General features: G+C 45.9%; 1 protein-coding gene and 1 long non-coding RNA gene across 2 annotated transcripts; both read right to left on the bottom strand.

Annotated features, from left to right (window-relative positions):
* Nucleotides 1-14630: 14630 nt before the first annotated feature.
* On the bottom strand, nucleotides 14631-16750 carry LOC147738083 (uncharacterized). The gene has a single exon (XM_086952123.1). It carries the CDS (start codon nucleotides 16531-16533, stop codon nucleotides 15154-15156), a length of 1380 nt encoding a protein of 459 aa, XP_086808249.1. The 5' UTR covers nucleotides 16534-16750; the 3' UTR covers nucleotides 14631-15153.
* Nucleotides 16751-16758: 8 nt separating this feature from the next.
* On the bottom strand, nucleotides 16759-24561 carry LOC147738082 (uncharacterized). The gene is made up of 3 exons (XR_015307454.1): nucleotides 24495-24561; nucleotides 19966-20019; nucleotides 16759-17766 (listed from the first exon to the last, which is right to left on the bottom strand). It is a non-coding gene; the product is annotated as an uncharacterized LOC147738082 (long non-coding RNA).
* Nucleotides 24562-25209: the final 648 nt, after the last annotated feature.

The following is a 25209-nucleotide window of genomic DNA, read 5'->3' as shown; positions in this document are numbered from 1 at the left end:
CTGCAGGCACAATTGATATGGTTAAGACAAATAGATACTTAGCGGTAATATTTGATAATCATATGTCTTTTAAATTTCACCTTAAAGATTTAAGGGCCAAGACTGTGACGTTGATCCATGCTTTTAAACGTTTAAAGAAATCACTGAATTGTCAATCGTATGAGTTTATTCTAAAAATAATTAAAGCCAAGTTACAACCTAGCCTCATTTATGGCTCTCCGATTACTAGAGGAAAAGATGTGAAGTTGCTTGACTTACTAATTGTTAAGGTTTTTAAAGCAACCTTTGGAATTAACAGGTCAGTGTGTCAATCAGCAATTAGACTGGAATTCGGTCTCCAAAGACAGTGCCTGGTATCAAAAGGATCCTTCCTAAAATGCATGGCTGTTTTATCAACATCAGCTCCAGCATCATTAGGGAATATTTGCTGGCAAGAAATTGATAAATCTGCTTACACTGCAAAATGGAGAGCCTAAATTTTAGCATCCTTACATGATATCGGCCTGGAAATTGAACTGTAAGCTTTAAAAATGCCTAACTATAAACTAATTTAAAAAAGCATATCAAAGCGGAATCATTTAAATTGGATAAAATTGCTTTAGCGGAAAAAAACCAATGCATGGTACGTGATTAATTCATATCAATCTCCGTGTGTTCAGCCATATTTAAATGTCTTCTTTTCTGTAAAGTTTAAAAAAGTGTTTCTAACGCTACGTATGGGTATAAACCCAACAAAGGAGGGCACTCGTTCTTGGATTAAACATTGGCCGGACTCTAATTGTAGATTCTGTGGTTGGCCACAGGAAACTCTTGTACATATAGTATGTGTATGCCCGAGGTTGACTAATCTTAGACTTTTTTTCTGAGACCTTATTTTCTGATGAGTGGTTTGAGATCTGCTCGTCAGGCACTAATCATGTCATTGTCCGGTGAATCGGTCCCACTACTATGTCAATTGGTAAAAATTGTAATGGCAGTAGATAAATGTTTAATATAGGGTAGACCCCCTCTAATTTTATGACTTTGGTACTATTGATTTTAATGATTTATAATCTTGATTAAAATAATTTTTGTTACGATGGTATTAATTTGAAATGTAATATCCGCGGAGTTACCATTGCAGCAAACTGATGCACTTTTTGCACATTAGATCATTCGAAAGGATGGGAAATGAATGTTTATTGGTCGATAATATTCCCTTATGATATTTATGGAAAAGTATGTAAAGCACACCGTCAGTTTAACCTATATTATGTAATTCAAGATGTAAGGTGGCTAGATTTGGGCTTATCAACATGGTTTTAAACTGTATATATGGGATTGTTTTTTGAATTATGTGAAGAGATGATCTCTTGTTTTAAAATGTAATTGTGTTTTTTATTTGGTTAATTATGATGCTGTGATTGCAATGATTTTAAGTATTCAAGCAATAAAGATGATATATATATTAAAAAAAACAGCAGAGAATTAACAGAGTACTTTGATGTAAACAACTCACTCGATAGTTCGCATCATGGGTTTCGTCCACGTCATTCTACAGAGTCAGCACTGATCCTTGCAGCTGAGGATATACGTAGAAAAGTGGATGGTGGGAAAAGGGCGGTCCTCGTACTCCTAGATCTCTCGGCCGCTTTTGATATTGTAAACCATGTGGTTTTGCTGCAGCGGCTGAGGGAGGAGGGAGTTGAAGGGACTGCTCTGTCCCTAATGTCCTCTTTTTTGGAGGCTAGAGAGCAAAAGGTGTTCTGGGATGGCATACAGTCTGAGAGTTTTCATCTGCCTTGCGGAGTGTCTCAAGGATCTGCGCTGTCTCCAATCCTTTTTAATTTGTACATTGCCCCCTTGGCCAGTCTAGTTAAGAAACATGGTTTTGGACTCGTATCATATGCTGACGACTCTCAGCTTATCATCTCCATCACTGATGAGCCATAAGTACCGCAGGCAGGTTCCATGCCTGCCTCACTGACATTATGAGATGGATGGCCCATAACTATTTAACAAGCATTGGAAATGCAATAGGTCTCGCATTAGGAAAGTTTGAGCTATTGGTATTGTAAATGACACTTTTTTTATTTATGTGTTGGTTTTGAAAGTAGCAAAATTAATAGCTTTGTCAGTTACAATGTCAATAGTTTTAACTTTTGCAAATGTGACACCTATAGCATTTGTAATGCAATGTGTGTTGTATTTACGTGACTTAGATGTATTGATATTACAAATAACAATGGCTTTTAATTTTGTAAATAATTAATACTTAAATAAAAGTTATTGTAATTTATATTGGCAATAGCTTAAACGTTTGTAAATAACTTTTGTGAAGATTATGTTCAGTGCATTTTATTGTGACGAAAATCCAAGAACATTGCATTTGCACCCAAACACACACATAGCCACACACATAAAGATGTGGTGGTGGTGGATCTGGGGGATATGGTGGTGGTGGATGTGGTGGTGGTGGTGATGGTGGATGTGGGGGTGGATGTGGTGGTGGATGTGGTGGTGGTGGAGGTGGTGGTGGAGGTGGTGGATGTGGTGATGTGGTGATGTGGTGGATGTGGTGGTGGTGGATGTGGTGGTGGTGGTGGTTGTGGATTTGGTGAAAGTGGTGGTGGATGTGGTGGTGGTGGTTGTGGATGTGGTGAAAGTGGTGGTGGATGTGGTGGTGGAAGTGATGGTGGTGGGTATGGTGGATGTGGTGGTGGTGGATGCGGTGGTGGATGAGGTGGTGGATGCAGTGGTGGATGTGGTCGTGGATGTGGTGGTGGTGGATGCGGTGGAAGTGGTGGATGTGGTGGTGGTGGATGTGGTGGAAGTGGTGGATGCAGTGGAAGTGGTGGATGTGTATGCGGTGGTGGAGGATGCGGTAGATGTGGTGGATGTGGTGGTGGTGGATGCAGTGGTGGTGGAAGTGGTGGTGGATGTGGTGGTGGTGGATGCAGTGGTGGTGGAAGTGGTGGTGGATGCGGTGGTGGTGGAAGTGGTGGTGGATGTGGTGGTGGTGGATGTGGCGGTGGTGGATGTGGTGGTGGTGGATGTGGTGGTGGATGTGGCGGTGGATGTCATGGTGGATGTGGAGGTGATGGTGGATGTGGTGGATGTGGTGGTGATGTGGTGGATGAGGTGGTGATGTGGTGGATGTGGTGATGTGGTGGTGGTTGTGGATGTGGATGTGGTGAAAGTGGTGGTGGATGTGGTGGTGGTGGTGGATGTGGTGAAAGTGGTGGTGGATGTGGTGGTGGAAGTGATGGTGGTAAGTATGGTGGTGGTGGATGCGGTGGTGGATGAGGTGGTGGATGTGGTGGTGGTGGATGCGGTGGAAGTGGTGGATGTGGTGGTGGTGGATGCGGTGGAAGTGGTGGATGCAGTGGAAGTGGTGGATGTGGATGCGGTGGTGGATGTGGTGGTGGATGCGGTGGATGTGGTGGATGTGGTGGTGGTGGATGCGGTGGTGGTGGAAGTGGTGGTGGATGTGGTGGTGGTGGATGTGGTGGTGGTGGTGGATGTGGCGGTGGTGGATGCGGTGGTGGTGGAAGTGGTGGTGGATGTGGTGGTGGTGGATGTGGTGGTGGTGGTGGATGTGATGGTGGATGCAGTGGATGTGGTGGATGTGGTGGTGGTGGATGCGGTGGTGGTGGAAGTGGTGGTGGATGTGGTGGTGGTGGATGCGGTGGATGTGGTGGATGTGGTGGTGGTGGATGCGGTGGTGGTGGAAGTGGTGGTGGATGTGGTGGTGGTGGATGTGGTGGTGGTGGTGGATGTGGCGGTGGTGGATGTGGTGGTGGTGGATGTGGTGGTGGATGTGGCGGTGGATGTCATGGTGGATGTGGAGGTGATGGTGGATGTGGAGGTGGATGTGGTGGTGGATGTGATGGTGGACGTGGTGTGATGGTGGATGTGGTGGTGATGGTGGATGTGGTGGTGGATGTGGTGGTGGATGCGGTGGATGTGCTGGTGGTGGATGCGGTGGATGTGGTGGATGCGGAGGTGGTGGTAGATGCGGAGGTGGTGGTGGATGCGGTGGATGGGGTGGTGGTGGTATTGGATGTGGTGGTGGATGTAGTGGTGGTGGGTGTGGTGGTGGTGGTGGATGCGGTGGTGGTGGATGTGGTGGTGGTGGATGTCATGGTGGATGTGGTGGTGATGGTGGATGTGGTGGTGGTGGTGGAGGTGATGGTGGATGTGGTGGTGGTGGTGGTGGTGGATGTGATGGTGGATGTGGTGGTGATGGTGGATGTGGTGGTGGATGCGGTGGTGGTGGATGCGGTGGTGGTGGTGGATGCGGTGGTGGTGGTGGATGCGGTGGTGCTTGTGGTGGATGTGGTGGTGGATGTAGTGGTGGTGGTGGTGGTGGATGCAGTGGTGGTGGTGGATGCGGTGGTGGTGGAGGTGGTGGATGTGGTGGTGATGTGGTGGATGTGGTGGTGGTGGATGTGGTGATGTGGTGGTGGATGTGGCGGTGGATGTCATGGTGGATGTGGAGGTAATGGTGGATGTGATGGTGGATGGGGTGGTGGTTGTGGTGGATGTGGTGGATGTGGTGGTGGATGTAGTGGTGGTGGGAGTGGTGGTGGTGGTGGATGCGGTGGTGGTGATGGATGCGGTGGTGTTGGATGTGGTGGTGGTGGATGTGGCGGTGGATGTCATGGTGGATGTGGAGGTGATGGTGGATGTGGTGGTGGTGGATGTGGTGGTGATGGTGGATGTGGTGGTGGATGCGGTGGTGGTGGATGTGGTGATGGTGGATGCGGTGGTGGTAGTGGATGCGGTGGTGGTAGTGGTGGTGGATGGGTTGGTGGTGGATGGGGTGGTGGATGTAGTGGTGGTGGTGGTGGATGTGGTGGTGGTGTATGCGGTGGTGGTGGAAGTGGTGGTGGTGGATGCGGTGGTGGTGGAAGTGGTGGTGGATGTGGCGGTGATGGATGTGATGGTGGTGGATGTGGCGGTGGATGTCATGGTGGATGTGGAGGTGATGGTGGATGTGGTGGTGGATGTGGTGGTGGATGTGATGGTGGATGTGATGGTGATGGTGGATGTGGTGGCGATGGTGGATGTGGTGGTGGATGCGGTGGATGTGGTGGATGCGGTGGCTGTGGTGGATGCGGTGGTGGATGCGGGGGTGGTGGTAGTGGTGGATGGGGTGGTGGTTGTAGTGGATGTGGTGGTAGATGTAGTGGTGGTGGGTGTGGTGGTGGTGGTGGATGCGGTGGTGGTGGATGTGGTGGATGTCATGGTGGATGTGGAGGTGATGGTGGATGTGGTGGTGGTGGATGTGGTGGTGGATGTGGTGGTGGTGGATGTGGTGGTGGTGGATGTGGTGGTGATGGTGGATGTGGTGGTGGATGCGGAGGTGGTGGATGCGGTGGATGTGGTGATGGTGGATGCGGTGGTGGTGGTGGATGGGGTGGCCGTTGTGGTGGATGGGGTGGTGGATGTAGTGGTGGTGGGTGTGGTGGTGGGGGTGGATGCGGTGGTGGAGGATGCAGATGTGGTGGATGTGGTGGTGGTGGATGTCATGGTGGATGTGGAGGTGGTGGTGGTGGTGGATGTGATGGTGGATGTGGTGGTGATGGTGGATGCGGTGGTGGTGGATGCGGTGGATGTGGTGGTGGATGCGGTGGTGGTGGTGGATGCGGTGGTGGATGGGGTGGTGGATGTGGTGGTGGATGTAGTGGCGGATGGGGTGGTGGTTGTGGTGGTGGATGTAGTGGTGGTGAGGGTAGTGATGGTGGGGGTGGTGGTGGTGGTGGTTGTGGTGGATGTGGTGGTGGATGTAGTGGTGGTGGGTGTGGTGGTGGTGGATGCGGTGGTGGATGCGGTGGTGTTGGATGTGGTGGTGGTGGATGTGGGGGTGGATGTCATGGGGGATGTGGAGGTGATGGTGGATGTGATGGTGGTGGATGTGGAGGTGATGGTGGATGTGGTGGTGGATGCGGTGGTGGTGGATGCGGTGGATGTGGTGATGGTGGATGCGGTGGTGGTGGTGGATGGGGTGGTGGTTGTGGTGGATGGGGTGGTGGATGTAGGGGTGGTGGTTGTGGTGGTGGTGGTGGATGCAGATGTGGTGGATGTGGTGGTGGTGGATGTCATGGTAGATGTGGAGGTGATGGTGGATGTGGTGGTGGTGGTGGTGGTTGTGGAGGTGATGGTGGATGTGGTGGTGGTGGTGGATGTGATGGTGGATGTGGTGGTGATGGTGGATGTGGTGGTGGATGCGGTGGTGGTGGATGCGGTGGATGTGGTGGTGGATGGGTTGGTGGATGTGGTGGTGGATGTAGTGGTGGATGGGGTGGTGGTTGTGGTGGTGGATGTAGTGGTGGTGAGGGTAGTGGTGGTGGGGGTGGTGGTGGTGGTGGATGCGGTGGTTGTGGTGGATGCGGTGGTGGTGGAAGTGATGGTGGATGTGGTGGTGGTGGTGGATGTGATGGTGGTGGATGTGGCGGTGGATGTCATGGGGGCTGTGGAGGTGATGGTGGATGTGGTGGTGGTGGTGGATGGGGTGGTGGTTGTGGTGGATGTGGTGGTGGATGTAGTGGTGGTGGGTGTGGTGGTGGTGGATGCGGTGGTGGTGGTGGATGCGGTGGTGTTGGATGTGGTGGTGGTGGATGTGGCGGTGGATGTCACGGGGGATGTGGAGGTGATGGTGGATGTGGTGGTGGTGGTGGTGGATGTGGTGGTGATGGTGGATGTGGTGGTCGATGCAGTGGTGGTGGATGCGGTGGATGTGGTGATGGTGGATGCGGTGGTGGTGGTGGATGCGGTGGTGGTGGATGGGGTGGTGGTGGTTGTGGTGGATGTGGTGGTGGATGTGGTGGGGGATGTAGTGGTGGTGGTGGTGGATGTGGTGGTGGTGGATGCGGTGGTGGTGGAAGTGGTGGTGGTGGATGCGGTGGTGGTGGAAGTGGTGGTGGAAGTGGTGGTGGATGTGGCGGTGGTGGATGTGATGGTGGTGGATGTGGTGGTGGATGTGGCGGTGGATGTGGAGGTGATGGTGGATGTGGTGGTGGTGGTGGTGGATGTGATGGTGATGGTGGATGTGGTGGTCGATGCAGTGGTGGTGGATGCGGTGGATGTGGTGATGGTGGATGCGGTGGTGGTGGTGGATGCGGTGGTGGTGGATGGGGTGGTGGTGGATGGGGTGGTGGTGGTTGTGGTGGATGTGGTGGTGGATGTAGTGGTGGTGGTGGTGGATGTGGTGGTGGTGGATGTGGTGGTGGTGGATGCGGTGGTGGTGGAAGTGGTGGTGGTGGATGCGGTGGTGGTGGAAGTGGTGGTGGATGTGGTGGTGGATGTGGCGGTGGTGGATGTGATGGTGGTGGATGTGGCGGTGGATGTCATGGTGGATGTGGAGGTGATGGTGGATGTGGTGGTGGTGGTGGTGGTGGATGTGATGGTGATGGTGGATGTGGTGGTGTATGCGGTGGATGTGGTGGTGGATGTGGTGGATGTGGTGGTGGATGCGGTGGTGGTGGTAGTGGTGGATGGGGTGGTGGTGGTAGTGGATGTGGTGGTGGATGTAGTGGTGGTGGGTGTGGTGGTGGTGGTGGTGGTGGATGCGGTGGTGGATGTGGTGGTGGTGGATGTGATGGTGGATGTGGTGGTGGTGGTGGATGCGGTGGTGGTGGATGCGGTGGATGTGGTGATGGTGGATGCGGTGATGGATGGGGTGGTTGTGTATATTGTCTAGAAGCCTTGTATCAGCAGAGCTAGGCATTATTGACATAACAGCAGTGGCACACAGGTGGGTAACATGCACGTGACCTGGTGACCCTGGAGGCGTGAGTGGTAGGACATTGTTACACTCCTACAGTGTGCGTCTGTGTGGTGTGTCCTGGTATGTGTCTGTCCGTTTTCACGTGCATTTATTCTAGGAAGGTCTGTGTGTCTGTCAGTCTTTGTTAGAAAATGGTTGAAGGGACATCTGTTGTAGAAGTGTTTGTGTGTTTGCGACTGTTTCCGTGTGAATGCGTGCCTGCGGGTGTTTATCATCTGTGGGAGTCTCTTTGCAAAACGACATGTATGTTCGTGTGTATGTGTGCTCGCACGTGCCTGCGTTAATGTGAATGTGCGTGCTATTGTGTGTAGTGTGTGTGTCTATATGCGTGCGAGTGTGTTTCTCTGTATGTGTCTGTGTGCGCGTGTTGCACCATTGTGTGCATGTCCGTGGGCGTGTGTAATGATGTGATATGCAAAACTGGCATTTAGTGCTATAGTTTAGTATGACATGCATTATTGTGTCGATTTTTAGGTAGGAAGACGTCTTTTACACAGACGATAGTGCAAAACTCACAGTCTGCAGACGTCGGTCTCCCAACAATAGCCCCTTTGCTTTAAAAGAAGACTATGACAGACGCGGGGCTCCCGGACACTTGAGGGCATTGCTGTAGGGATGGGGGAGGAGAAATGCGACACGGCGGCAGGGGAGGGGGCGGAGCGGGGAGAGGGTGTGAAAGCAGCAGAGGCCTTTGAAGTGAAGCTAAGCTTCACTTCAAAGGTGTGGGAGGAGTGCGGCTGAGGGAACAGACGGCGATTTGGTGATGTGCACGCGCATTTTAGGTCAATGCGCTTGCGCATTGACCTAAAAGCCACAGGCACAGCACCAAATCGCCCAGTTAGGTAAAGTCTGTTTAAGACGCTATATATCGAGCTCCCTCTCAATGCCCATTATGACAATAATGATAGGAGCAAATTTGGAAATTCAGGGAATAATGAAACGTCCATAGACAATAACAAACATATACAAATAACCTCTCCCAATTAATGTCAAGAGTGACTGCATACAAGTCAAGAATAGAATACATTAAATAGTACTTGTAGCCTTTGCAAAGGCAAGTAGGATGGTAGCAACAGTTCCAAACGGCCTTGTTTTATGGCGATCACAATCAAATGTCATGAGACACCAATTTTTTTGACATAGACATGAATTGTCTAATTTTAGGATTGTAGAACTAGCGTATGAATGTGTTACATTAGATTAGGTGGAGGGAAAAACAACATAGAAAAATTGGCAAAATTGATGGAAATGAAAGCATGTCACCAAAAATGTACGATGACGAAAAATGCAGCATACATTGTTTTGTTTTTAAAAAACAAATCGTATAAGACAAAATGTGTTCTTAAATGTTTTGCTTTACTGGTGTATTTCCGGAGCAAAGATAAACGTATGTAAGGCTGCAACCAGGCGTGCACCCACTTTAATAACGGCTGTCAGATATCAATCAGAGAGTGATAAGTCATGAAATACGCATTTATTTTAGAAAAAAACAGGTTGTGATGCCGGTGTCTCGTGCAATTACTAGGCTGTCTCTCTTTATATATATATATATATATTCTCACTTTGCATTTCTGGTGCAAGCATTTTCAAATTTAAAATAGTTAGGAAATGGCAATACCCAGTCTGAACACTGCACAGCCGGCATGCAGTGCAACGCGATGCAGTATTCTGCTTTGTCTTTAGGGGTGGCTCCGGGAGATGCATTAGTGTATGTGTGCGTTTTGTCTTTAGGAACAGTGCCTGTAAACCTGCGAGGAGAATGTTTCTACATATGTGTTTTTTAAGTCCATTTAAAATGCGTGCATGTGTGTCTGCTACGTTAGCCACGGAGTGAGGCATGTCTCTGTCGCTGGCTGTGTGCACTACGAGGGTGAACGCTCTCCAGGGCATTGGTGTGCCTGGCTCGAGGGCGCTTCAGCAACAAACCCCAGTTGTTTGCAAATGTTAAAATACAATTGCTCGACGTAAACGGACGTGCTAGTGATGCTGCCAGACGAAACAAACAGTTGTGTTGAACATGGCGATCACAATCAAATGTCATGAGACACCAATTTTTTTGACATAGACAAAAATTGTCTAATTTTAGGATTGTAGAACTAGCGTATGAATGTGTTACATTAGATTAGGTGGAGGGAAAAACAACATAGAAAAATTGGCAAAATCGATGGAAATGAAAGCATGTCACCAAAAATGTACGATGACGAAAAATGCAGCATACATTGTTTTGTTTTTAAAAAACAAATCGGTATAAGACAAAATGTGTTCTTAAATGTTTTGCCTTACTGGTGTATTTCCGGAGCAAAGATAAACGTATGTAAGGCTGCAACCAGGCGTGCACCCACTTTAATAACGGCTGTCAGATATCAATCAGAGAGTGATAAGTCATGAAATACGCATTTATTTTAGAAAAAAACAGGTTGTGATGCAGGTGTCTCGTGCAATTACTAGGCTGTCTCTCTTTATATATATATATATATATATTCTCACTTTGCATTTCTGGTGCAAGCATTTTCAAATTTAAAATAGTTAGGAAATGGCAATACCCAGTCTGAACACTGCACAGCCGGCATGCAGTGCAACGCGATGCAGTATTCTGCTTTGTCTTTAGGGGTGGCTCCGGGAGATGCATTAGTGTATGTGTGCGTTTTGTCTTTAGGAACAGTGCCTGTAAACCTGCGAGGAGAATGTTTCTACATATGTGTTTTTTTAAGTCCATTTAAAATGCGTGCATGTGTGTCTGCTACGTTAGCCACGGAGTGAGGCCTGTCTCTGTCGCTGGCTGTGTGCACTACGAGGGTGAACGCTCTCCAGGTCATTGGTGTGCCTGGCTCGAGGGCGCTTTAGCAACAAACCCCAGTTGTTTGCAAATGTTAAAATACAATTGCTCGACGTAAACGGACGTGCTAGTGATGCTGCCAGACGAAACAAACAGTTGTGTTGAACAATTTAAATAGGCAATAAAGTACAAATATGAACAGTCAAGGGAGGGGACGTGGGTGGTGTGAGGTGCATTTAAAGCAGAACCCCCCTCCACGCGAATGGCCTTTGCTTTAAAAGAAGACTATGACAGAAGCGGGGCTCCCGGACACTTGAGGGCATTGCTGTGGGAGGGGGGAGGAGAAATGCGACACGGCGGGCAGGGGAGGGGGCGGAGTGGGGAGAGGGTGTGAAAGCAGCAGGGGCCTTTGAAGTGAAGCTAAGCTTCACTTCAAAGGTGTGGGAGGAGGGCGGCTGAGGGAATAGACGGCGATTTGGTGTTGTGCACGCGCATTTTAGGTCAATGCGCTTGTGCATTGACCTAAAAGCCACGGGCACAGCACCAAATCACCCAGTAAGTTAAAGTTTGTTTAAAGCCCTATATGCTCGCAAGCTCGATGCGCATGCGCATCGAATAGCTCGACCTAAAAATAAATACAGAAAAAACAGAAGTGATGGAGTTTGGAACCGGGCAATTTATCTGGAATCAAACCTGGTGGCAGGTGGAGTCTGGAGAATGCCCTCACCCTATTGACAGGGCTAGAAATCTGGGAATAATTTTTGATAATAAGCTGAACTTTGGCACCCAGGTTAACAGCCTTGTCTCCTCCTGTTTTGTTCTCTTAAAAATATTGCGAAAATGTTTTCCTTTTATTTCTCAAGTACTCCAGAAAACTGTGAAGGTAGCGATTTTTCTATCAAAGATGAACTATGCTAATGCATTGTTCCTGGGTATTGATACATTTCAGCTACAAAAAGTGCAATCGTAGCAAAACGCGGCTGCCAGACTTCTTCTGGGGCTGTGTAGAGGACAGCTGGAATAAGATCATTACACTGGCTCCCTATTAAAAAACAGATTGAATTTAAAGCGCTAACTTTGGTATATAAAGCAGAAAATGGGGAGAGTCCAGCCGATTTTCATAAGCTTTTTTTATCCTATGCACCTTCACGAGCATTGAGATCGGCTACTCAAGGATTAATAAACACTGTAAAATTTAGAAGAGCTAGATGGGGCGGTCGAGCTCTAACACACTGTGCATCTACGCTCTGGAACAAACTACTGATATCCTTGAGACGTCAGCCAAATCTCCAGCTTTTCAGGAAGAAATTGAAAAACTGGTTTTTCACAGTTGCATAGGTCATAAGCTTTCTCACTGTGTTCTCACCCTTCCACTTCAGCGCCAAGACAATTCGGTATTCGTGCGCTTTACAAGGTAAATAAACTTAAGTACTGTCCTTTAGGATCTGATGCACCTTACTAAATCCTCGTTTTGCTGCTATATCATTGTGTACTGTATATTGAAAAAGGCGAGTGAATGTTATTGAACTACCTTGCATTGTTATTATGCTGCTGGTTATACAGTACAGTTTAGTGAATAGACACATTTATCATTTATTACGTCCATGAACTAGTACTGTATAGTACATTTTCCATTTTGGTATTTTATAAAAAGTTTTATTATTGAATGTTTTAGGATAGTATTAGATTATAAACTTGTATAAATTAGTAGTAATTCATGTATGACAATTCAATTTTTTAAAGTTCACCCCTTCTTGAATTTGAAAATTCCAAGATCAACTGCTGTTGCCATGTTCATTCGTTCTTTTAAATGGAAATGACAAGTTGAATTTATATTGGAAAATTCTTGTGGAATGAAATGTGTTTTAAGATGTATTTTTATGTGGAATTCTGTGGAATTCCAAATCATATTAAATACATTGACATGAATTGTGAAGACTTGACCTTGTGGGTTAGAGTCATGGGTTATTAACTTTCAAGGAGCAAAATACACTGAATGGAATGAGGCCACAAATAGTCACTAAGGAATGAGGTTAATTCAGAGTCATGGCGAGGCTCTATCATCAGTCCCATATTTAAGCAAGGGTCGAGATCTGACCCAAAAACTACCGCCTGATAGCCTTGATCGACACAGAGGCTAAATACTATGCAGACAATGTCCTTGGAGATCTGGTCGCTTGGTCTACAAGAAAAAGCATTATGCCAATGACCCAAACAGGTTTTTGTCAAGGGCAAGAAACTATAACAAACATCATGGCCTTAACCATGCTCATGGATGCAGCGAAGCAAGGTAAATATCCCCTGTATCTCTGCTTCATTGACTACTCCGTAGCCTTCGACCACGTAGACCGTTCCAAACTCTGGTTAAAGCTGAAAGAATTGGGGATTCCATCAACCCTTCTAGACCAACTCATACAGCTGCACACCGACACATGGGTCAGAATCAAATTAGGTGCAGGTAGGCATCTCTTAATAAAAATCACTACAAGGAAGGGCTTAAAGCAAGGATGCATTTTGGCCCCTTTGCTCTTTAGCATCTTCCTGGCAGACCAGCCGGCAGAACTGGATGCTTGTTCCTCACACCCCCCGAAGTTAGGAGCCATGGTACTGACAAATTTACTTTACGCTGACGACCTAGTGCTGATCAGCAGAACTCCGATAGGACTTCAGCACCTTCTAGATGCCACCCACAAATTCTCACATCGGAACGCATGAAAAATAAATTTAAAAAAAATCAAATGTTATGAGCGTAAACCATCGCAAGTCAAGTCCCAGTAGGTACATGGAATGCAAATGCCTAGACCAAGTTACTACCTACAAATACTTGGGCGTACTCCTAGATAAAAACAACCCTTCAAGTCACAACTTGAATCTTTATGAAGGAAGGTGGTAGTGACCTGCCTGGCATTAAAGCCCTTAAAGAAATTACTGCCGGACTTAACACTTGACCCTCTTCTGAAGATCATACGAGCGAAGCTACAACCAGTAATTACCTTTGGGAGCAAATCCATGACAGGAAGAGATGCTGCAACCCTCGACTGTAGACTCGCAACTTCCTACAGAGCGATATTCCAGCTCCCTAAATATGTTTCACCAGCCCAAAAAAGGCTGGAATATGGAATCCAGAAACAGGAAATAGAAAGGCAGGAAGCTTTCTTAAAGAGTTGGCAAAAAATCAGAGCTGGCGAGAAAAGGACTTTAAACAATCAACTCTGGTTAGAGCCGTCCGGCACTGGAAAGTTACCAGCCAACGTCTACCTTCAGAACTCTCTGCAGGTGTTCGGACTGGCAGGTGCCTGGAACACTCCAATGGGCCATTTGGTTTAAAAAAAAAATAGTAACAAAATCAACAAGGCTCATACCGCCTTTAGAGGACAAGAAATCGTTTTCTAAGAGAGCTCACGGCTGGGCCGTGCTTAACAGCTACGATGTTCTAAAACCTCAGCCCTACCTCAAGGTCGGAACCAAGCTGGAGACAAAAGAAACAGTTCTAAAGCTACGGCTGGGAGTCGGTCCGATTAACCCATTCAAGCCACCGTGGGAAAGAAGAGGGGCTGATCCCTTGTGCCTTTTGTGTGCGAATGACACTGAGACTTTGATTCATATTATATGTATATGCGGAAAGCTAGACGACACACGGAAAAGCCTGTTAAAACCCTTTTTCAGGCAGCACGGAGCAAGGACCTGTAGACAGGCAGTGATATTGTGTTTTAATCCCTCCTTAGTGCAGCTAAACTGTCGTCTAACAGAATTCTTTGACCTGACAGCACAGAGACTGGGAAGCTCTTGCAGCTAATAGTTGTGACCTTCTAAGACAAAAGCAGACTCTGACCTTGTCGGCTCCACTGGTTTCAAAATTACGCAGTTTGTATAAAGCCTTCAATTGGCCTGCAATCCTGTGACAGTAGCGCTACTACGAAATGGAAACATTTTGTCTTTTAATTTCAACACAAAGGCTCATTTTGATCTTAACCATTTTAATTGTTTTATTAAATGTAACTCCTTTGATATTAACCAACAAAGTTTTGAATGCAACGGTTTTAAATAATCATGTATAATACATTTCTTACTTCTTACTTCAGTAAACAGTTTGTTGGACCATAAATTGATTGATGTCTTTGTGGCTGCTTCATGTAAAGGTTTTGCGATGCTGAAAGCTCCTCCTCAGGGTTTACAGTGAGCACCTTTTACTCTCACACATTGTGTCTGTCATGTATAGAGGTTGCTTTTATAAGACGTTTTTGTCACACTGAGAGGACTGATAATTTTTTTTCTCACTGTGGATTTTCTCATGTTGAATCAAACTGAGTCTCCAGCAGATGCTTCCCTGGCATTTACACCAATGACAAGGTTTTGCCCAGTGTGAGTTTTCTCATGTTGAGTGAGACCAGATTTCTGACAAGCTTTTCCAGCATTTAAAGCACTGATAAGGTCTTTCTCCAGTGTGAGTTCTCTCACGTTTAGTGAGACTTTGTTTCAATCAGAAACTTTTCCAGCATTCAGAACACTGAAATGGGTTCTGCCCAGTATGGATTCTCTCATGTTGAATTAAAATGGATTTTCCACTGAAGCTTTTTGGCATTCAGATCACTTCTAAGGTCTTTCTTTAGTGAGTTCTTTCATGTCTAGTGAGACTTTGTTTCAATTTGAACCGTTTCTGGCATTCAGAGCATTGATACAGTTTTAGTCCAGTGTGAGTTTTCGCATGACGAGTGAGATCACATTTGAGACTGAAGCTTTTCCAGCATTCAGAGCACTGATAAGGTCTTTCTCCAGTGTGAGTTGTTTCATGTCTAGTGAGACTTTGTTTCAATTTGAACCTTTTCTGGCATTCAGAGCACTGATACGGTTTTAGTCCAGTGTGAGTACTTTCATGTTGAGTGAGATTACATTTCTGACTGAAGCTTTTCCAGCATTCAGAGCACTGATACGGTTTTAGTCCAGTGTGAGTTCTTTCATGTTGAGTGAGACCGGATTGCTGACTGAAGCTTTTCCAGCATTCAGAGCACTGATAAGATCTTTCTCCAGTGTGAGTTCTTTCATGTCTAGTGAGACTTTGTTTCAATTTGAACCTTTTCTGGCATTCAGAGCACTGATACAGTTTTAGTCCAGTGTGAATTCTTTCATGTTGAGTGAGATTACCTTTCTGACTGAAGCTTTTCCAGCATTCAGAGCACTGATACGGTTTTAGTCCAGTGTGAGTTCTCTCATGGCGAGCGAGACCAGATTTCTGACTGAAGCTTTCCCTGCATTCAGAGCACTGAAAGGGTTTTTGCCCAGTATGAGTTCTCTCATGTTGAATTAATTTGGTTCTCTCGCTGAAGCTTTTCTGGCATTCAGAGCACTGATACAGTTTATGTCCAGTGTGAGTGCTCTCATGGTGAGTGAGAGTTATTTTCCGACTGAATCTTTTCAAGCATTCAGAGCACTGATACGGTTTGTGCCCCGTGTGGATCCTCTCATGTAAAGTAAGGCTGAATTTCCGACTGAAGCTTTTACAACATTCAGAGCACTGATAAGGTATATGCCTATTGTGGATCCTTTCATGTAAAGTAAGGCTAGATTTCTGACTGAAGCTTTTACAGCATTCAGAACACTGATACGGTTTGAACTCAGTATGAGTTCGCTCGTGTTTAATGAGATGGTCTTTCTGACTAAAGCACTTCCAGCACTTAGTGCACAGATAAGGTTTTTGCCCAGTGTGGATTCTCTTGTGTCGAGTGAGACTGCTTAAAAAACTAAAGCTTCTTTGGCAATCCGAGCACTGATAAGGTTTGCGCCCAGTGTGGATTCTCTCATGTTGAATGAGATCGCTTTTCCGACTGAAGCCTTTCTGGCATTCAGGACACTGATACGGTTTTTGTCCAGTGTGAGTTCTCTTGTGTTTAGTGAGGTGGGATTGATAACTAAAGCTGTTCTCACATTCATTGCTCTTATTCGAGTAGTTTGTATCTACAAGTTGGGGTTGTTCCTGGATACATGCCATTTTAAGACTGAATCTGATTCTGGAGTCTGTACTTGTTTATGTTAAAACTCAACATTAACTTCTAAACTACACTGCTGAAGCTCTTTTTCACATTTGCATTTAACTAATTATAGCTTTTATTTGGAGATCAATGTTCTTACCTTTGAAGCCAGCCTATCTAACTTGTTTTATAAACTTTCACTGAGGGGCCCTTTGTTTTTATTAAGATGCCCCTCATGAATTCATTTTCTCCAAGTTATGCCCACAAGGATTCTCTCAAGTAGAATTAAGCTCATTCTAACTGCAGTTAATCGCATTTAATTTTGGAGTTTTAAAAGCAGTGGTAGGGTCTTTGGGGATTCGCACTTACAAGTGAGGTAAAGTTTTTTTACAACTAATGAACAGGGATTAAAAGATGCAGGGGGTAGTTTACGAATTATCAATAGTGTAACACTGGCCCTTTTTAAGCTTCCTATTCCGGTAAGGCCCAAAAAGGTACACCATTAACTTTGGAGGTCTGGCACACTTGGAAACAACATAGATCAACCCAAGAGACAGAGTTGGTGGGAAAAATCTTTCTATATTGTCGATGTTAATCCAGTGTCTTTGCTGTAATGACATCGGAGAAGAACATTTTCAGTTATTTTTGAAATACAATGTTTTCTCTCTTCCGAATCACAGGAGACGGAGACAAATGTTGCTCTTGTAAACTGAGGTTATTAGCCTTCCTGACAGTTCTGTCACATCACATCATGTCTACGGATACTGATTTGCTGAGAGAGGCTTAGGTCTCCAAGGCATTTCTCATAAACCATCAGACAGAATTTGCAACACTGATTATTCCTAAGTGCACTGTGTGAGGATCAGTTGTTGCCTATGTTCTTTAATCGACCAATCGTGAAATGTTTCCTTTAAGTGAAAATATTCTTGTATTTAGTAGCTGCAGTAGATTTTCAATTTACTTGCGGGTACAGTTATTATTTCAGAGGTTATTCAATCCCAATAACTGACATATGGTAAATGTTCCTGGCCATTGTACTTCAAGGGTTTGACAACAAATAATGATTGTAAGAAAGTCGATAAATCACTTTCACATTCAGCAGTTTCTTCCGCACCAAATTCCTCACCATTCCTGGTGCATAGAACTAGTTTCTTCTTTAGAGATCGAGAATGTTTCTACTTTCCTCAAAATAACCCTTTTTAAAAATGTTTCCAACATTACAACATTCTTTTCCTTGTTGTTGCTTCAGTGACCTGTAAAAATAGAGTTAGAAATTATAAATGAGTTGCACTCCAAGGGGGTAAAACACTTCATGGATACTGCATAGACACGGAACTTGGGACCAATGAAACTCAATGTCGTGAGAGAAAAAGTAGTGAATACTGTAGAAAGAAACACAAGTTACACATGCATCATGACACAGATTCTCAGAAGCATCCAACACCAACAATTTACTCTTTCTATGATGACGACTGGCATCACAGTAAGATATTTGTACCTCCTTTGAGGAATTATCAGATGGTGTGTACTCCCCTGCCCATTTAAAAGACTCTTCTATTCCTTATTTCAGGGACCCATGAAGGGACATTTAATTGAACAAAGGAATCTGCCTTGTTGTAATCACTGCTTTAAACGCCACTGGTGGAGCGTGATTATTTTATTAAGAGTGTTTTGGTCAATCAATTCCTTACCCTTGGGTGTGATACTAATACATAATTCATGCTTAAGAAACATGACTAACAGTGTGCCTCGTGAAACATGTGAGAGTTTAAAACTGCATTGTAAAAGCATGCAGAAGGGTCACAAACTGGTTTGAGATTAAGTCATTCATGACAGAGAGAGAAACCTACTAATGTGCTATGAAAATAATGTGAAAGGTAATAATGCAGTCTGTAGTTTTAAAACAAAATATGATTATGAAAATGCTTAAGTAAAATGAGTCCTGCTTATGTTTTCTTTGAGATGTAATTCTGAGAGAAAGTGCTTGCACGTTTCTTAATGAAACGTAATTAGGCTATGCTTACAAGTATAATGAAATGGTGTTTTAATATTATTTCTTATGCATCGCTATTTCTTTACTGTTTTCAATATTAGCACGATTTTTCTTCTTTAGAAAATAGTGATTTAGTGATTTTCCATGTAGGCCTCAAAAATGTACTTTGTCTTTCATTATTTCCTTCGAATAGACTAAAAATGTTGTCCTGATTGCACTGTAGCTACGAGTATTATCGCTGAAGTTTCTGTCCTACAGTTTGAAAAATGGACATCCTTTCTGTCAGAATAAAACTCTATTGACTTTGTTGAAAGCTCAGAAGAGAGAGTGTGGAGTGGACATGTCGAATTGCAAATGTATTTCTTATTTCCGAACGGAAGTGATATTGCACATTCTTAACACCTTTGCTGCTGCCTGAATTCCGCCGCAGTGCTGGACATTCCAAGCGTGGCTCGGACGGCACCGACCGTCACGCGCACATGCCCACCGTGACTCACAGAAGGGGTTAATAGAGAACGATCACACGACGGTTGCACCATGGATTTTGACAAATGGAAATCATGCAAACTGTGTAAAAGTTATTTTGTTGGCAGGAACTGAAAACGTTTGGAGGTATAATTGCCCCTTGGGAAAAGAACAGCATGCTGCTATTTTCCCTTGCAATTCCTGGGCCTCACATGCTGTCGGTTTGAACTCTGATTTTTCCCTGAACTGATATCTCCTGATTACCTCTGCACTTAACCGGCTGGCGAAGTTGAGCAGGTAAAATCTTTCAGCTGAAGAATTTAAGACTCCAGCTATTGCACGCTGTGCTCTAGCGTTCTACTGGGTCCATCTCGTGTCCTGGTTCTGATAAATCTACAACCGATTCTTGGTTTCTATGATTCCAAATTGCAAATTCTATTTTGCAATGTGTTTTCTCTCTTTTTCTCTCTTCCTTCCCCAATAGGTGTTATTTGACTATGTATTTGGCCTGAGCTGTGATGTGCTGTGATTTACCTGTATACAAAAGAATAACCGTTATTAAATTATTCTAGTGCATTTTTGTACTTTGACCATTCAATCTTGAAGTTTAGATAAAGATAACTTGATAACTATTCCATGTGTTTGTCCTTACTTATTGATGATTTTATTAATATTGAGTGAATATTATTAGCTAGGCACTTCTTTTTTACAGGTCCTCATGAAGGAGTGGCTTTCCATCTCTAGTTATCTGAGTCCCTATTAGCTCAAACGGAGGACCTATGATTGTGAATAAATTGTAGAGTTTCTATGGGCCAAACTCTTTGTTATTGTGAATTGTGTTGCTGAGGATTGAGTTTACGATGTGGTGGGTAACCTATGTTTGAGCTCACAAATTGTACACCTCTTCCCCTGGATCTCCACCGTAGACTGAGGCTGTGTCCAGTTAGCTCAGTGAAATTCACCATTTCAAATTGTGTGGAAGATAAGTATTTACCTGGTGGCACAGAGCTTGTCACACTCCTTTGACAGGACCCAGACACTGCAACACCTGAAAAAGGATAAAAAAGCAGCATAACGGAAAAGGACACTAAAATTGGATAAGAAAAGACAAACACTTTAGAAAACCAGAGGAATAAGGAAATAGAGGCTATCTTCCACTCTTCTTTAAAGAGACCCAGTGTGGCATTGGAGGTGACAAAAAGGACAGGAAAGGGTAGGCTGGGAGGAAGCAAAGAGGTGGAAGTCAGATCCAGAGAGGAAGGACGAAGAATGAACAGACTGAGGAGAGGATAGAATCACATGGTATAGAGGAAACAACTATGTAGACAATGAAGGGACTGCTGGCGAACACGGGACGGAAGCGTGCTCATGGCCCAGTGCTTCCCAACCCGAGAAGGGACTAGACCTGCGCTAGGATCCCACCACATTCCTATTCCATGAGGAATGTGGCTACATCAGGTGGGTGCCAGGGTTAGTGGGATCTCAAAAATTGATGGGGGAGGTTTGCAGGAACATGGGGTGGCTGGCCACTGCTACAACGACCATATGTGGCGGCACGCTTTGCCAGATAAACCTTAGTATTTATAAGAGCCCTAAAGTAAGAGGCACAAAGAAGAAAACTGTTATGAAGAGAATACACTGGCAGAGTTCAACAGTTCTTTATTAGCTTTTACTCGCCTTTTTTGCCTTATTTCCTATTCTGCTTCATTTCAAGTGTCCTAATTTCTTGCTCATTGCCTTCTGCTGCCTCTACGCTTTCTGGCCCCTGATCTTCCCCGCCTCCGTTCCTGTTCAGGCCTGTTCTTCCCCGCTGCTGCCCCCGCAGCTCACCCGCCTCTTTTCCTGCTCCCGACTCCCATCTGCATTTCCCTCCCCCTTCCCCTATTTAATGGCTGTTGTGCTCAACGGGCATGCCGCTGGCACGCCAAAGGCAAACCCATCTGCACCCATCTGCGCCCCTACTGCGACCAGCGCCAGGGACCCTGAATCACCCACCGCTACATGCCAGCTGCCCTCCTCGCACTCAATCTTGGAAGGAACAACAGCTGTCAGCTGTCGTCGCCAAACACCACCCACAACCAATTCTCCTGCTAACACCGCCGACATACCTTCACCATCCACATCACACCCACTGCCTCCACACCCACGCCGGACGCCCGGTCAATCTGAAGTGCATCCTCCTCAACGTGCGCGCCCTACAGCGACATGCAGTAGAGATCTGGGACCTCCTTGATATCATCTCGACAGATGTTGCCTTCTTCACAGAAACCTGGACAAACGCCACCTCTGCCCCAACATCGCCACTGCCATTCCCGACCGCAACAAGATCCAGAGGAAGGACCGCCCCCACCGCCCTGGAGGAGGACTAACCCTCGCACACAAGAGCTCTCTCGGACTCTCTACCTCCAGCACGAGCAACTTTCTCACCAACACCAAACACCTCCACTTCCAGATCCTGACCAGCCCCAGTACCATGCTACGCGGCACCCTCGCTTACAGACCCCCTGGGCCTCGCGCTCCTTTCACCACCGCCATTGCCGACCTCATGGCAGCCCACGCCATCGCTTCCATGGACTACATACTAATCGGAGTCCTGAACTTCCAACTCGATAACCGCAGCGACCCCAACTCCACCGCCCTCCTGGACAACCTCGCCAACCCCGGACTGAAGCAGCTCATCACCACCCCAACCAAAAGACTGGACACACCCTCAACCCCATATTCGCAGGAGGGACCAACTAATATCTTTCATATGTCATGTCTATGCTGATTTTTGTCATTCTCTTACTGTAAAGCGCTCTGTTACCTCCGGGTCTTGACAGCGCTATAGAAAACTTCCTAAATAAAATAAAAATAAAAAACTTCCACTTCAGTCACATGTTGCAACCTCTCTGGACAGATCACCACTGCATATACTTCTCTTTCAGCAGCACCACCGCACACAAGCCGGCCCCACGCCCAGCTTGGAGGAACTGGAGCAAGGTCACAGAGGAGCACCTCAACTCTGCCCTCATCCTTAACCTCCCAGCAACAGATACCAACTCTGCAGCCACTAAACTACACCGTTGGATCACCAGCTGCGCAGATAAACTTGCACCCCTCCGCCACACCGACAGACAATGCCCCCTGAAGGCTGCCTGGTTCACCACCGACCTCCAAGAAGCCAGACGCGCCTGCAGATGTCTCGAGGAACTTTGGAGAAACAGCAAAAACATTGAAGACCAGACTACTTACAAAGAAGCCATGACAGAATACCACCTACTCATAAGAACCACCAAGAGAACCTTCATCCGGAGCAAAATCCTCATCAACGCCAGCAACCTAAAGGAACTCTTCAACATCATCCAGCAGTTCACCAAACCCTCCAGCGAAGCCACGGACATCACAGTGTCCCAGGGCCTCTGGAACAAGCTCGGCTCTTACTTCCACCTGAAAATTAAGGCACTCTACGACAACTTTAGCTAATGGACTGCAGAAACTACCCTCCCCTCCAGCAACAACATCTAGCCCACCATCACCGCCTGGACAATGGTCACCATCGAAGGCACCTCCAGGACCATGAAGAGCACTCACTCAGGAGCCCCCAAGGACCCTTGACTGCTGCACATCTTCCACAGAGTCGCCACCGCCATTGCACCCGAACTACGCCGCACAATCAACGCCACTTTCGAATCTGGCATCTTCCCCAATGGCTGGAAGCGGGCTGAGGTTAAGCCCCTCCTCAAGAAACCCTCTGTGGACCCTATTGACCTGAAAAACTACCGGCTCATCTCTCTCCTTCCCTTCGCAGCCAAAGTCACCAAGAAATTAGTCAAGGCCCAGCTGACATCCTTCATCAACGAGAACGCCATCCTAGACTCCTCCCAGTCCAGATTCCCCAGCAACTACAGCACTGAGACCGCCATCCTCGCTGCCACCGGCGAAACCCGCAGGCTGCTCGACCAGGACAACACAGCGGCACTCATCCTGCTAGACCTCCCAGCAGCCTTTGACACCGTCTCCCACTGTACTCTTGCAGCCAGACTCCACGAAGCTGGCCTACGGGGAACTGCCCTTGACTGGATCCGCTCCTTTCTCACAGGCAAAACCCAAACGATCGGACTCCAACCCTTCCTCTCTGAACCCACAGAGATCAACTGCGGAGTACCCCAAGGATCATCGCTCAGCCCCACGCTCTTCAACATCTTCATGGCCCGCCTCACTGCCATCATCAGACAGCATGGGCTCAGGATAGTAACCTACACTGACGACACCCAGCTCATCCGCTCCCTCACAGAGAACCCTGAAAACACCAGACTAAGCTTCCAGGAAGAATGAAAGACGTTGCAGCCTGGATGAGCAACAGCTGCCTAAAGCTCTACTCAGAGAAGACTGAGGTCCTCATCCTTGGACACTCCCCCTCCACTTGGGACAACACCTGGTGGCCCTCTGCCATCGAAAACCCGCCCACCCTGATGAACCACACCTGAAACCTCAGCAGCATTCTAGACTCCTCCCTCACCATGAATCGCCAGATCAACGGCGTCGCCTCAACCTGTTTCAACTCCCTCAACATCCTTCAAGACCTTCAAGTAGATCCCCCAGAAGCCAGAAAGACTGTCACCCACGCACTCATAATGAGCAGACTGGACGAGGGAAACGTCTTCTACACTGGAATCAAACAATCCCCGCTACACAAACTCCAGACCATCCAGAACACCGCAGCCAGACTCATCCTCAGCACCACCCAACACCTGCGAGACCTCCACTGGCTCCCGATCGAGAAGAGAGTTACCTTCAAGCTACACACCCACGCCTACAAATCCCTCCAGAACATTGGACCCAAATAGCTCACCAAAAGAATTTCTTTCCATATACCCAAAAGAAACCTCCTCTCCACTGCCCTTGCCCTAGCAGAGACCCCGCACATCCTCAAAACAGAGCGGGTGGAAGAGCCTTTATCTACATCGCAGGCAAGGCCTGGAACGAGCTCCCAGTCAACTTCAGATGCTCCCCTACCCTTCACAACTTCAGGAAGAGCCTCAAGACCTTGCTTTTCGGCTGACCCGGGGCTACACCTCCCACGCCATGAGACCGTCACAGGTAAGTAGCATGCTTTACAAGCCCCTGATTGATTGATCGATTGAGCTTCCATACCTTCAGGCTAACAGATAATAGATCATTCCAAATGTGGCAGGACAAAGGGGGAATGGAGTGTTATACCAAGTTGGTTAATTATAACAAAAACATCACACAATTTATGAAACTGGAGATAATTAACTTGACCCTGAAGTATACCAACATTTTAAAGGAAACGTGCTTAAAACAGCTAGCATAAAAACAAATAAGGAAGAGGACTACGTAAAAGCCATGTATTTGTTTTATGTTATTTTATTTTTGTAAGAGCATAAGCTATATAGCTAGAGAATGGTCTGAAGAGGGAGTCAAATTCTTGAAGCTGAAGAGAGATAAAAAACAGCGACACAGAGAGAGACTTGAGAAGAAATAGAAGAAAAGGAAACAGAAGGCACTAGGAAACGTTACCTGACAGTTATCTTGTTTATTTCGCCGAGGGAGGCAGTCGCACCACCTGGTCCATCCCAGAATACCTTGAAAGGAAGTAAAGAGACGCTTCAACCAAGAGTTTATTTGCATCAAACATGAATCACACTTCATCTCATCTTCCAAAACAACTGTCCTTTACTTACAAAGGAAAGCAAACTCTTGTTCTCTACAAAACCATTATAAAGCACCTTTGGTCTATGAATAATAGAATATTTTTTAAAACCTTTTTACTCGTCTGGTATCTACGACCAAACCCACAACACTCAACATCCTCAAGATTTAAACCTTGCACTACAATGGATCACTGACAGAATATCGACAACAAGAATATCGAGGTACAAAAATATTGTGACAAAAATATTGTTGTCCTATCTATATAATGGTAAGTACAAAAATATTGGGGATAAAATAATGTTAAAAATATAGTTTTTTTAAAATGTGTAAAAAATTATGTAAACTAAAGAAAATAGTACATATAATTAAAAAAAACAGTTAGAATTATTGGAAAATGTTTAAAATTATAAAAATTAAATATAATGTTAATAGAAAGTATACATATATAAAATATAATATTTTACTTAATATTAATAAATAATTAATATAATAAATTATAAAATGCTAGAAACAGATTACAAATAATAAATACATATACATACATATACCAGTAAAATTAAAATAAAATATATATATAATA

Source organism: Lissotriton vulgaris, chromosome 1_1 (genome assembly GCF_964263255.1).
Source record: "Lissotriton vulgaris chromosome 1_1, aLisVul1.2, whole genome shotgun sequence".
Lineage (NCBI taxonomy): Eukaryota > Metazoa > Chordata > Amphibia > Caudata > Salamandridae > Lissotriton > Lissotriton vulgaris.
The sequence above is the reverse complement of the archived record's forward strand: the minus strand, read 5'-3'. Positions and strand labels throughout refer to the sequence as shown.

What these genes read in the sequence shown, in the direction of transcription:
- LOC147738083 (XM_086952123.1), bottom strand. Translation starts at nt 16,533, where the DNA reads ATGGCATGTATCCAGGAACAACCCCAACTTGTAGATACAAACTACTCG.